The following is a 13,005-nucleotide window of genomic DNA, read 5'->3' as shown; positions in this document are numbered from 1 at the left end:
CTTTTGGCAAAGGTCCCACACAGTCCATCAACACCCCACTAAATGGTTTCCCAAAACTGGTATGGGAATTAGAGGTGCCGATTTTATTGCAGGTTGCGGTTTTCCACAATCTGGCCCGTATGGCACGTTTTACAAAACTGCACAACGTCCTTGTAAAGATCTGGTCAGTAAAAATATCGACTTATGCGTGATTGGGTCTTCCAAATCCCTACATATCCCGCCATAGGAAATTCATGGGCTATCCTTAATATTTCCCAGCGATACTTGGCCAGTACCACAATCTGGTGAAATACCTTTCATTCTTCATCCTCCTCACAGGTCTGTGAGGAGGTCCCTACTTCCTCATCAGAATCGCATTTCTAATCTAGTACCCTTCCGGAACTCCCTTTGCTTCAGCTTCAGTTAGAGCCGATTGTGCCACTTTACTTAACTCTGGATCGGCTTGCTGAGCCTTGATCAGAGAAGACTTGCTGAACATTTCATTTGGATTATTCAAATCCCCAGGGAAAGTTTCAAATATTCAATCGAACATATGAATTAGGAGCAGAAGTAGGCCATTCGGCCCCTCGAGCCTGCTCCGCCATTCAATCAGATCATGGTTGATCTGTATATGTTTCGAATTCCACACTCCCACGCACCCCCGATAACCTTTGATTCCCTTGCCTAACAAGAATATATCTACCACCGCCTTAAAAGTATTCAATGACCCCACCTCCACCACCTTCTGAGGCAGAGAGTTCCAAAGTCACAGAGAAAAAATTTTTCCTCATCTCTGTCCTAAAAGGGTGACCCCTAATTTTAAAACAGTGCCCCCTCGTTCTGGACTCCCCCACAAAAGGAAACATCCTCTTCACACCCACCTTGACAAGACCATTCAGGATCTTATATACTTCAATCAAGTCTCCCCTTACTCTTCTAAACTCCAGTGAAAACAAGCCCAGTCTGTCCAACCTTTCCTCATAAAACAATCTGCTCATTCCAGTTATCAATCTAGTAAGCTTCCTCTGAACTGTCTCCAATGCATTTACATCCTTCCTTGAATAAGGAGACCAAAACTGCACACAGTATTTGAAATGTGATCTCACCAATGCCCTGTATAACTGAAGCATAATATGCTTACTTTTATTTTCAATTTCTCTCGTAATAAAGGACAGCATTCCATTAGCCTTCTTTATTACTTGCTGTACCTGCATACTAACTTTTTGTGATTCCTGCATTAGAACACTTAAATCCCTCTGCATCCCGGAATTCTGCTGTTGTTCTCCGTTTAAGTAATACTCTGCTTTTTTATTCTTCCTGCCAAAGTGAAAAACTTCAGATTTTCCCACATTATACTCCATCTGCCAGATTTTTGCCCACTCACAACCTATCTATATTGGTCTGCAACCTCCTTATGTCCTCTTTACAACATACATTCCTACCTATCTTTGTGTCATCTGCAAATGTAGCTACCATGCCATCGCTCCCCTCATCTAAGTCATTGATATAAATTGTAAAATGTTGAGGCCCCAGCATAGACCTCTGCGGGACTCCACTCGTCATATCGAACCAATCAGAAAAGGACCCATTTATGCATACTCTCTGTTTTCTGCCAACCATCTAATCTTCTATCCATGCTAATATGTTACCCCCTACACCATGAGCTACTTTGCATAATAACCTTTTATGTGGCACCTTGTCAAATGCCTTCTGGATATCCAAGTACAGCACGTCAACGGGCTCCCCTTTATCCACAGCACATGTCACTCCTTCAAAGAACTCCAACAAATTAGTTAAACATGATTTCCCTTTCACAAAACCATTCCCGATCACCTTGAGTTTTTCTAAGTGCCCAGCTATAACCTCCTTAACGATCGATTTCCCCACAACAGACGTCAAGCTAACTGGCCTACAGTTACCTATTTTCTGCTTCCCCCTCCTTTTTGAATAGAGGGGTTATATTTGCTACTTTCCAGTCTGATGGAACCTTTCCAGAATCTAGCGAATTTTGAAAAATTATCAACACATCTACTACCTCATTAGCCACCTCGTTTAAGACCCTAGGATGAAGTCGATCAGGACCTGAGGACTTGTCAGCCTACAGCTCCATCAGTTTGGTCAGTACTGCTTCATTGGTGATTGTAAATTCAGCAAGTTCCTCTCTTCCTTTCACCTCCTGATTTACAGCTATTGCCTGAATACTTTTTGTATCTTCATGTGAAGGCAGAAGTAAAATATTTGTTCATTGCATCTGCCATTTCCTTATTATCTACTATCAACTCCCATTCTCACTCTCTCGAGGACCAACACTCACTTTACTAAACTTTTCCTTTTTAAATATCTATAGAAACTCTTGCTATCTGTTTTTACATTTCTAGCTAGCTTCCACTCATACTCTAATTTCTTTCTCCTGATTAACCTTTCAGTCATTCTCTGCCGTTTTTTATATTCTGACCAACCATCTGAACTGCCACTCATTTTTACCCAATTATATGCCTTTTCCTCAAGTTTGATGCTTACCTTAACTTCTTTAGTTAACCATGGATGATCCTCCCCTTCAAATTTTTTATAGTAGGAATATACTTATTCTGAAATATCCCCTTAAACATATGCCACTGCTTCTCTATTGATCTATCTACAAGCTGAGTAACCAATTCACTTCAGCTAGGTTAGCTTTCATGCCCACATAGTTGCCCTTATTCAAGTTTAAAATACCAGTCTTAGACCCACTCTCCTCTCTTTCAAACTGGATGTAAAATTCAAACATATTGTGGTCACTGCTACCTAGAGGTGCCTTTACTCTGAGGTCATTAATTAATCCTATCACATTACACAATATTCACTTTTCTGTCTGTGGTGCCAATTTGACCTCCAACAATGGAACTTGTTTAGCCAATGCTTGGGTCACTACGCATGAAGGAAAATTTCCTGGAACCTTTTCCTGCAACTGTTCTGTCTCTTTAACTTCACTTGGTCTCTCTGTAACTACTGGAGAAGCTACTACCTTCACTCCGGCCAATCATTCTCCAGGAGGAGGTCAATTCCTACAGTTACCGTTACAGGCATTAGGTCACACTCCAGATGCACCTGAAACTAAGGTACGAGTATATACTTCCTGCTGATACCATTCACTCAAACCTTGGCATTCAGTGTGCTCTCTGGTGAAAAAGTTATGCCTTTCCCCAGCAAGAGAGTTTGGGTTGCTCCTGTCCTAGGTTTACCTGCCTCACTTGAGGGATAAGGAGTTACTTTTCCTTTTGACAAAAATTCCCTACAACTCTCAGGTATCTTGTTCAACTCCCTCTCACTCAGCAGTTTTTGTACTTGGCCTTATAGCTGCAGCCAGATCTATCACTAATCTGTCGTACTCTCAGTCAGGGCCCCTTTTTTCTGCATTGGCCTTGTGCACCTTAGTACGTCCCATGGATTTACCTCACAAATTCCATCATTCTGCACGAAGGTGTCCCACCTTGTGATAACCTTGTCCCACTTAGGCTTTTAGACCTCACTTCCACCCTCAGCACCTTCCTTCTGGCCTGAGGAGGAAATACCGGGCGTTCCCAGCTATCCCTTCTTGTCCGTTGCTACTTGCCTTCCTTTCACCCTTCCACCTTCTATCCCTCTTGGGCCTCTGGGGGTGTCGGATAAAGAGTTCGGGCTTGTAAACAAGCTTGTAATCCTCAGCAATCTCAGCTGCCTGTCTGGCTGTTCTTTATGTGGGTTCTTACTAACGGAGGAAGTGAATTTTTAAATTCTTCCAGGAGAATTATTTCCATAAAATCATGTTGACTCTGCCTGATTACCTTAAATTTTTCTAAGTGCCCTGCTATAACATATTTAATAATAGCTTCTAACATTTTCCCTAAGACAGATGTTAAGCTAACTAGCCTATAATTTCCTGCTTTCTGTCTCCCTCCTTTTTTGAATAAAGGAGTTAGTCGCTATTTTCCAGTCTAGCGGAACCTTCCCTGAATCTAGGGAATTTTGGAAAATTAAAACTAACACATCAACTATCTCACTAGCCACTTCTTTTAACATCCGAGGATGAAGTACATCAGGACCCAGGGACTTGTCAGCCTGCAGCTCCAACAATTTGTTCAGTACCACTTCCCTGGTGATGGTAATTTTCTTGAGTTCCTCCCTCCCTTCCATTTCCTGACTTATAGTTAATTCTGGCATGTTACTTGTATCCTCAATAGTGAAGACCGATGCAAAATACTTGTTCAATTTATCTGCCATCTCTTTATTATCCATTATTAATTCCCCAGACTCACTTTCTATGGGACCAACGTTCACTTTGTTAACTTTTATTTTTAAATAGCTATAGTAACTCTTACTCTCTGTCTTTATATTTCTAGCTAGTTTTCTCTCGTACTCTAATTTTACCTTCCTTATCAATCTTTCAGTCATCCTTTGCTGTTTTTTTATATCCTGTCCAATCTTCTGATCTGCCACCCATCTTTGCGCAATTATATGCTTTATACTATCTTTACTATCTTTGATACTATCTTCAACTGTTTTAGTTAACCACTGATAGTGGGTCCCCCCCTTGGAATTTGTCTTTCTCATTTTTTCTGCTCAAGCTCAAGTTTTTTCGTTTTCAATTCTCTATCCTGTTCAAGCTCAAGCTGCTTCATCTGAAACTGAATCCTAGCTAATTCAACAGAATTATTAGCTGGATTGCCTTTTCCTTCTTCCAATTTCAAATGTTGTGCTATTTCTTTAATTATGTCTGCTTTCTTAACTCCTGGTTTTAGCTCTAACTCCAACTTTGCTGCCAATTCCTTTAGCCTAGCCTTGGTTAAGATTTGCAAATCACTCAGGGATAGGTTGTTATGACAGTGATTCTGTTTCTTTTTTGTTGAAAATATTTGAATGGAATTTATAGTTGAACTGAATAAATGTTGGACCAGTTTTTTTTAAAAACAAGGAAGCCATCAAGGGGGCCCTGAAATAACTGATGGCAACAATGTTACTGGTTGTCACGTGACTCAAGTTAAAGATAGAACAGAAACCCTGGTAACAGGGGCAGAGAAGTGACAAGTGTTCCCTTGATTGGACAAGCCCAGTAGCAGCTTCTTCTTCTTAGGCAGTCCCTCAGGAACGAGGATTACTTTCTTCCACTCCAGAATTGTGGGTCCTAAGGTGACTGAACAGCCCAATTCTGGATCTGCACACTCTGCCACAGGTGGGGCAGGTGGTGTTTGGTGAGGTGAGTGAATGGGATGCTTGAAATTCCAAAAGCTTCTTTTGCTGTTTGCATTTGGTCATTGCCTGGGCATGTTGATGTTGTTCAAACTGGCTAGCATCTTCGCAGATGCTTCTTCTCCATTTTGGGCAGTCTCGGACAAGAGATTCCCATGAATCAGTGGGGATGTCACATTTTTTCAGGGAGGCTTTAAGGGCATCCTTGTAGCATTTCCTCTGCCCTTCTGGTAGCCTCTTACCATGACGGAGCTTGGAGTAGAAATCTTGTTTTGGGAGTCTTGTGTCAGGCATGCATCCTCCTCAAATTTGGCTGTCCGGAGAAATTCGTCACCATCCTCCGCCTGATGCACGACGACATGCACGCTGTAATCCTTGCCAACGGATCTGCCACTGACCCAATCCGAGTGCAAACTGGGGTCAAGCAAGGCTGTGTCATTGCAACAATGCTCTTTTCCATCTTCCTCACCGAAACACTCCACCTCATCTCCAAGAAGCTCCCCTGCTGGATTAGATCTACACTACAGGATGAGCGGGAAACTATTTAACCTACGTCGCCTCCAGTCCAGAACCTAGGCCATTCCAACCTCCAATGGCAGCAGAACACCTGGGATAGGCAGAAAACTGACAAGCTTTTTGATTGTGGGTCAGTTAAAGTGTGCGTGTGTTTTTACCTTCTGGAGTAAGATAAAGTCAAGTCTGCTGCAGATGAAGGAGAGAATTCCAAGGATGAAGAGAAGATCGGAGTAAGATAAAGTCAAGTCTGCTGCAGATGAAGGAGAGAATTCCAAGGATGAAGAGAAGATCGGAGTAAGATAAAGTCAAGTCTGCTGCAGATGAAGGAGAGAATTCCAAGGATGAAGAGAAGATCACAACCTGGCTTCATTTTCCAGCAAAACTCTAAAGACTCTGTTGGGAGTTTTCTATAGACCTCCGAATAGTTCCAGAGATGTAGAGGAAAGGATAGTGAAGATGATTCTCGACAGGAGCGAGAGTAACAGGGTAGTTGTTATGGGGGACTTTAACTTTCCAAATATTGACTGGAAATACTATAGTTCGAGTACTTTAGATGGGTCAGTTTTTGTCCAGTGTGTGCAGAAGGGTTTTCTGACACAGTATGTAGACAGGCCAACCAGGGGTGATGCCACATTGGATTTGGTACTGGGTAATGAACCCGGCCAGGTGTTAGATTTAGATGTAGGTGAGCACTTTGGTGATAGTGATCACAATTCAGTTAGGTTTACCTTAGCGATGGGCAGAGACAGGTATATACCGCAGGGTAAGAATTATAGCTGGGGGAAAGGAAATTATGATGCGATTAGGCAAGATTTAGGATGCGTAGGATGGGGAAGGAAACTGCAGGGGATGGGCACAATCGAAATGTGGAGCTTATTCAAGGAGCAGCTACTGCGTGTCCTTGATAAGTATGTACCTGTCAGGCAGGGAGGAAGTTGTCGAGTGAGGGAGCCATGGTTTACTAAAGAAGTTGAAGCGCTTGTCAAGAGGAAGAAGGCGGCTTATGTTAGGATGAGACGTGAAGGCTCAGTTAGGGCGCTTGAGAGTTACAAGCCAGCCAGGAAGGATCTAAAGGGAGAGCTAAGAAGAGCAAGGAGAGGACACGAGAAGTCATTGGCGGATAGGATCAAGGAAAACCCTAAGGCTTTCTATAGGTATATCAGGAATAAAAGAATGACTAGAGTTAGATTAGGGCCAATCAAGGATAGTAGTGGGAAGTTGTGTGTGGAATCAGAGGAGATAGGGGAAGCGTTAAATGAATATTTTTCGTCAGTATTTACAGTAGAGAAAGAAAATGTTGTTGAGGAGAATACTGAGATTCAGACTACTAGGCTAGATGGGATTGAGGTTCACAAGGAGGAGGTGTTAGCAATTTTGGAAAGTGTGAAAATAGATAAGTCCCCTGGGCCAGATGGGATTTATCCTAGGATTCTCTGGGAAGCCAGGGAGGAGATTGCAGAGCCTTTGTCCTTAATCTTTATGTCGTCATTGTCGACAGGAATAGTGCCGCAAGACTGGAGGATAGCAAATGTTGTCCCCTTGTTCAAGAAGGGGAGTAGAGACAGCCCTGGTAATTATAGACCTGTGAGCCTTACTTCGGTTGTGGGTAAAATGTTGGAAAAGGTTATAAGAGATAGGATTTATAATCATCTTGAAAAGAATAAGTTCATTGGCGATAGTCAGCACGGTTTTGTGAAGGGTAGGTCATGCCTCACAAACCTTATTGAGTTTTTCGAGAAGGTGACCAAACAGGTGGATGAGGGTAAAGCACCGGATGTGGTGTATATGGATTTCAGTAAGGCGTTTGATAAGGTTCCCCACGGTAGGCTATTGCAGAAAATACGGAAGTATGGGGTTGAAGGTGATTTAGAGCTTTGGATCAGAAATTGGCTAGCTGAAAGAAGACAGAGGGTGGTGGTTGATGGCAAATATTCATCCTGGAGTTTAGTTACTAGTGGTATACCGCAAGGATCTGTTTTGGGGCCACTGCTGTTTGTCATTTTTATAAATGACCTGGATGAGGGTGTAGAAGGGTGGGTTAGTGAATTTGTGGATGACACGAAGGTCGGTGGAGTTGTGGATAGTGCCAAAGGATGTTGTAGGGTACAGAGGGACATAGATAGGCTGCAGAGCTGGGCTGAGAGATGGCAAATGGAGTTTAATGCGGAAAAGTGTGAGGTGATTCACTTTGGAAGGAGTAACAGGAATGCAGAGTACTGGGCTAATGGGAAGATTCTTGGTAGTGTAGATGAGCAGAGAGGTCTTGGTGTCCAGGTACATAAATCCCTGAAAGTTGCTACCCAGGTTAATAGGGCTGTTAAGAAGGCATATGGTGTGTTAGCTTTTATTAGTAGGGGGATCGAGTTTCGGAGCCACGAGGTCATGCTGCAGCTGTACAAAACTCTGGTGAGGCCGCACCTGGAGTATTGCGTGCAGTTCTGGTCACCGCATTATAGGAAGGATGTGGAAGCTTTGGAAAGGGTGCAGAGGAGATTTACTAGGATGTTGCCTGGTATGGAGGGAAGGTCTTACGAGGAAAGGCTGAGGGACTTCAGGTTGTTTTCGTTGGAGAGAAGGAGGAGGAGAGGTGACTTAATAGAGACATATAAGATAATCAGTGGGTTACATAGGGTGGATAGTGAGAGTCTTTTTCCTCGGATGGTGATGGCAAACACGAGGGGACATAGCTTTAAGTTGAGAGGTGATAGATATAGGACAGATGTTCGAGGTAGTTTCTTTACTCAGAGAGTAATAGGGGCGTGGAACGCCCTGCCTGCAACAGTAGTAGACTCGCCAACTTTAAGGACATTTAAGTGGTCATTGGATAGACATATGGATGAAAATGGAATAGTGTAGGTCAGATGGTTTCACAGGTCGGCGCAATATCGAGGGCCGAAGGGCCTGTACTGCGCTGTAATGTTCTAATGTTCTAAGTCCACTGTGTCAATTCATCATGTTTCCTGTATTTGAAGAAAGCCTGCTAAAAATAATTCTCAACGCCGCCTGAAAAGAACTGTTCTAAAGATCCTAGTGTGCTGTCTACGTGTACTCAGAGGTTAGACTGTATGCCAGTTTTGGAACAATATATTTCATCTACTGTTTTCTTCAAAAATGAGAACGTAATCAATCCAAGTGCTTTTTGTCTGTAACAGAGCTCTGAATTTTAAAAAATCCCCTTTTTTTGGTTAACCGGTATACATATCTGTGTCTATGTGAGTGTGAGCTGCTAATATAAAAAAAGGGGACTTTAAAATTAAATTTGGAACTTTAAAAGTTTTAATCTGTGTTTATGTTTTACTTCATTACTAGTTAAGACTCGTTTTATAATAAACTGTTAATTTTGTTGTTCATTAAAGAAACCTGATTAGTGTGTTCTATTCTGCGAAAAATAGAGTATATGATTAACTGTATTGGTAAGTGGGAAAATTAAAAAAATATATGTTGTGACCTGTGGAGAAGTGGGAGTGAAGTAACAGTGCACTCCTCCCACCTCGGTCATAACAAAGTCTTCCCTCCCTAGAAAGGTCGTAGCAACTGACAAAGCCATGCGGTAATCTAAACTTTACTCCAATGCACAAAAACCTGATGTTTTCGTTTTCCCCTTTTCAATTCTTATTACCCCACTTACAATTGCACATCATTGTCTTTGGGTTATCCCACACAGAGCAAGTTTTCCATCAATTTAAACAGCTAACCTTTGAATCCTTATAATCATATTAACCATTGCTCCTGTCAGCACCAATCATTATCTGTCATAAATGTAAACAGAAATAAGAAAATAAAAAGTGTCAACAAAAGGGGCTTTGAAGGGGAAGCTGGATAAGTACTTGAGGAAGAAAGGAATTGAAGGATGTGCAGATGGGTTTAGATGACGTAGGATGGGAGGAGGCTCACGTGAAGGATAAACATTTACACAGACCAGTTGGGCTGAATGGCCTCTTTCTGTGCTGTAGATTCTATGTAATTCTATGTAATATATCAAATTCTATGAAAAAGTACACTTGAGATTTTATAGGAATACTAGACAAAAGCATATGCTTACCGGTACCTTCATTTTAAAGTCATCGCGTTGAAGCCTGATGCCAATGTCAGCAATTGTCCTCTGGATGAAACGGGAAGGTCGCAGTACAAACACGAGCTGCAGGTTCCCTGGAAATGCTCCCTAAAAAATAAAAGAGAAAAGTCTCTAAATTCAGTGTCTTGCAGTTTCATACATGTCAACATATCAGCGTTAGGGGATCTGGACAGCATTTGCAGACCAGGCCCTTTTTAGCTGCTGGTAGGATCCATCACCCCTCGGTCCTAAGGCTCATAGTAGTGATTACAACCTTTGTATACAGCAGGTGGGAATTATTGCGGACAATATAAAGAATAAGCTATCACACTGAAGTGAGAAGGGCCCAGTCCTCTCTATTAGGATCTATGCTTATCTAGGACAGTAGAAATGGGTGGGAATGGAGGGGAGAGGAAAGTGAGCAATGAAGGGGGAAGGAAATAATTGTCCCTGAAGGGAAGAGAAAAAATGGATGGTAGTAAAGGAAAGAGGAAATGGTTAAAAGCTGGGAGCAGTGCCTTGGAGCAGGGCAGAATGAAAGTGCCAATATTAATGGATTGGAGGTGGGAGGGGGTTGGAGATGAAAAAGAGCACCAGCATAAAGTGCAGTGGTTGGTGGGAATAGAAGAACGATGCTTTTTGAAGCTTTGTTAGCATTTTGAAGCTGTAAGTTAGCTTTTGTATGTTTTCTAGGTTAGCATGTGTGTAGCATTATTAGTTACACCGAGTTTACCTGACAAGAAAGATAATGTGACAGCCATTACAATATAAAAAAATTAATTCATGAGTAACTCATTCCCAATCATTTGCACTTTACTATTAATTTAATATCAGTTCCATAAAATACAATGTTATTGATATTTCTTAAAATTATTAATCGAATACTGTGCATTGCACTTAATATTCTCAGGTACAGAAATGTGACCATTCTTTAGATCTATAACTCAATTATTTGTCTTCAAAATGTGCAATTTTACTTCATTCAAGCACAAAAGGACCTATGTTCTGACACCATGGATTGCTATCATGTAATATTTATATACAAATAATTTCCTGTCATGTTCATTTTTAAGTATGTTGCTGCTATTGGGAAGTTTTACTGCATGAATTATATTTCAGTGCAACTTTATATTAGTCTTCTTGGATCTAACCAGATCAGGTATCCAACAAGGATCTGAATGGTGCCAGTAGCTTAAGTGTTTTTGTTATGCAACAGTTTTCCAGGGATTTTTGTCTGCATCTGATCTATTGTGCAAAAAGTTAAGAAAATCATGAAAAACGACAAATAAATCACACAGGAGGGAGAGAGAAGCAGAAGGAGAAGAGTAAAATAAAAACACACACATATATGGGCGGCACAGTGGTTAACACCGCAGCCTCACAGCTCCAGCGACCTGGGTTTGATTCTGGGTGCTGCCTGTATGGAATTTGCAAGTTCTCCCTGTGACCGTGTGGGTTTTCGCCAGGTGCTCCGGTTTCCTCCCACAGCCAAAGACTTGCAGGTTGATAGGTAAATTGGCCATTATAAATTGCCCCTAGTATAGGTAGGTGGTAGGGGAATTGAGGGAAGGTGGGGATGTGGTAGGAATATGGGATTAATGTAGGATTTGTATAAATGGGTGGTTGATGGTCGGCACAGACTTGGTGGGCCGAAGGGCCTGTTTCAGTGCTGTATCTCTAAATAAATAAATATAAAGAGGGAAAAAGAGAAAGTCAAAGACAAGAAAGAGAACAGGGATAAAGAAACAGAAGAAAGACTCCATAGGAAAAGAGAGAAATAAATTGGACACAGATGACAGGGAAAAAGGCAGTGTGCTGGATTTTAAGAGACCGCCGCCGATTTTGGCGGTGAGCTCAAAAAATGGTGGCCTGCACGCACGGGCTGCACACCAAAGAGCTGCCGCAATCTGAAGCGCGGTGGCTTATTTAAATAAGGTGGAGGGGGTGGGCTGTTTGGCCCAGGCTGACACTATTTTTAAAGGGCAGGCAGCCCTGCTGCCTAATTTAAATTTTTTAAACATAATCGAAAAAATTAAATAAATTTCTTATGCCCCTTTCCCACCTCCTAATAACGATTCCATTAAATATTTGCCCTTTCCCCCATAAACACTTACCTTTTACATCTGACCTTTCCCCCCCAAACTGCACAAAGTTTGAAGTTCAACCCTTCCCACCATCCCCTACACCTATTATGTGCATTGGACCCCATCGTGCTGGACTCTCCTGGCATCGAGGTCCGTGGCAGGCCTCATCCAGACCCACCTTCAGGACCCCATCACCCCCCGCCATGGATCATGACACGAGAGCTTGGTAAAATCCAGCCAATGTGCATATTTTTCTATTACGTAACACTCATTGCTAATTACTTCAATGTAGAGTCCTAAAGTATGGCATATTTTTGAGTTTCTACCTATTTCTGCCGATTTGAGTTGGCATTTAGAAAAATACTAAATCTTGTAAAACTTCCATTTCTGTCCAAAGTTCTTAAATGTGTTGTCACCTCCCAGTTCTGTGCCCATCTCTCACATAACTCCCTATTTGAAATGCTTCAGTCAGGTTTCCAACCTGCCTAAAACAACAAAATGGCTTTAGCCAAAATCATGAACAATACTCTCTCTGACTGTAACAACAACTACAACTTGCAATTATATCACATCTTCTATGTAGTAAAACATCCCAAGGCACAGGCTAGATAAAGTTCCACAAGGGTGAAAGATAAGCGAACCAAAGGCAGAGCTCCTTGAATGATGAGAAAGACAGACAACATGATGAAACAAAAAAAGAGAGTGTATGATGTATGTCAGGTGAATTCTTCAAGTGATAACCAGGCCAAATACAATAAAGGGAAGTGAAGAGGAAAATCAGACTGGTAGAGAGAGAATATGAGAACAGAATGGCAGTTAACATAAAAGGGAACCCAAAAATCTTCTACTGGCATGCAAATAATAAATGGGTAGTAAGAGGTGGAGTGAGGCCTATTAGGGTCAAATAATGTGATATATGCTTAGAAGCACAGGAAAGGCTAGAATACTTAATGAGTACTTTATATCGGTGTTTACTAAGGAAAAGGAAGCTACCAAAATGTTGGTAGAAGCAGAGATGGTAGAGGTAAGGGATAAGGTGAAAATTGGTAGGCAGGATGCACTGGAAAGGCTGTCTATGTTTTGGGCAAATAAGTCACCTGGTCTAGATGGCTTGCATCACAGGTCGCTAGAAGAAGTGGGAGTGGAGAGAGCAGAAGGGCTTGCCAT

At 41.9% G+C, this 13,005-nt stretch overlaps 1 protein-coding gene across 1 annotated transcript in view; it reads right to left on the bottom strand.

Annotated features, from left to right (window-relative positions):
• mcf2l2 (MCF.2 cell line derived transforming sequence-like 2) overlaps positions 1-13,005 on the bottom strand; it is a 401,635-nt gene that overhangs the window by 293,403 nt on the left and 95,227 nt on the right. Inside the window, exon 5 of the mRNA XM_068042330.1 lies at positions 9,743-9,862. Within this exon, the coding sequence (XP_067898431.1) occupies positions 9,743-9,862 (120 nt within the window). The remainder of the gene's footprint in view (positions 1-9,742; positions 9,863-13,005) is intronic.

Source organism: Heterodontus francisci, chromosome 11 (assembly GCF_036365525.1).
Source record: "Heterodontus francisci isolate sHetFra1 chromosome 11, sHetFra1.hap1, whole genome shotgun sequence".
NCBI lineage: Eukaryota > Metazoa > Chordata > Chondrichthyes > Heterodontiformes > Heterodontidae > Heterodontus > Heterodontus francisci.
Note: the sequence above shows the minus strand (reverse complement) of the source record. Positions and strands in the feature narration are given on the sequence as shown.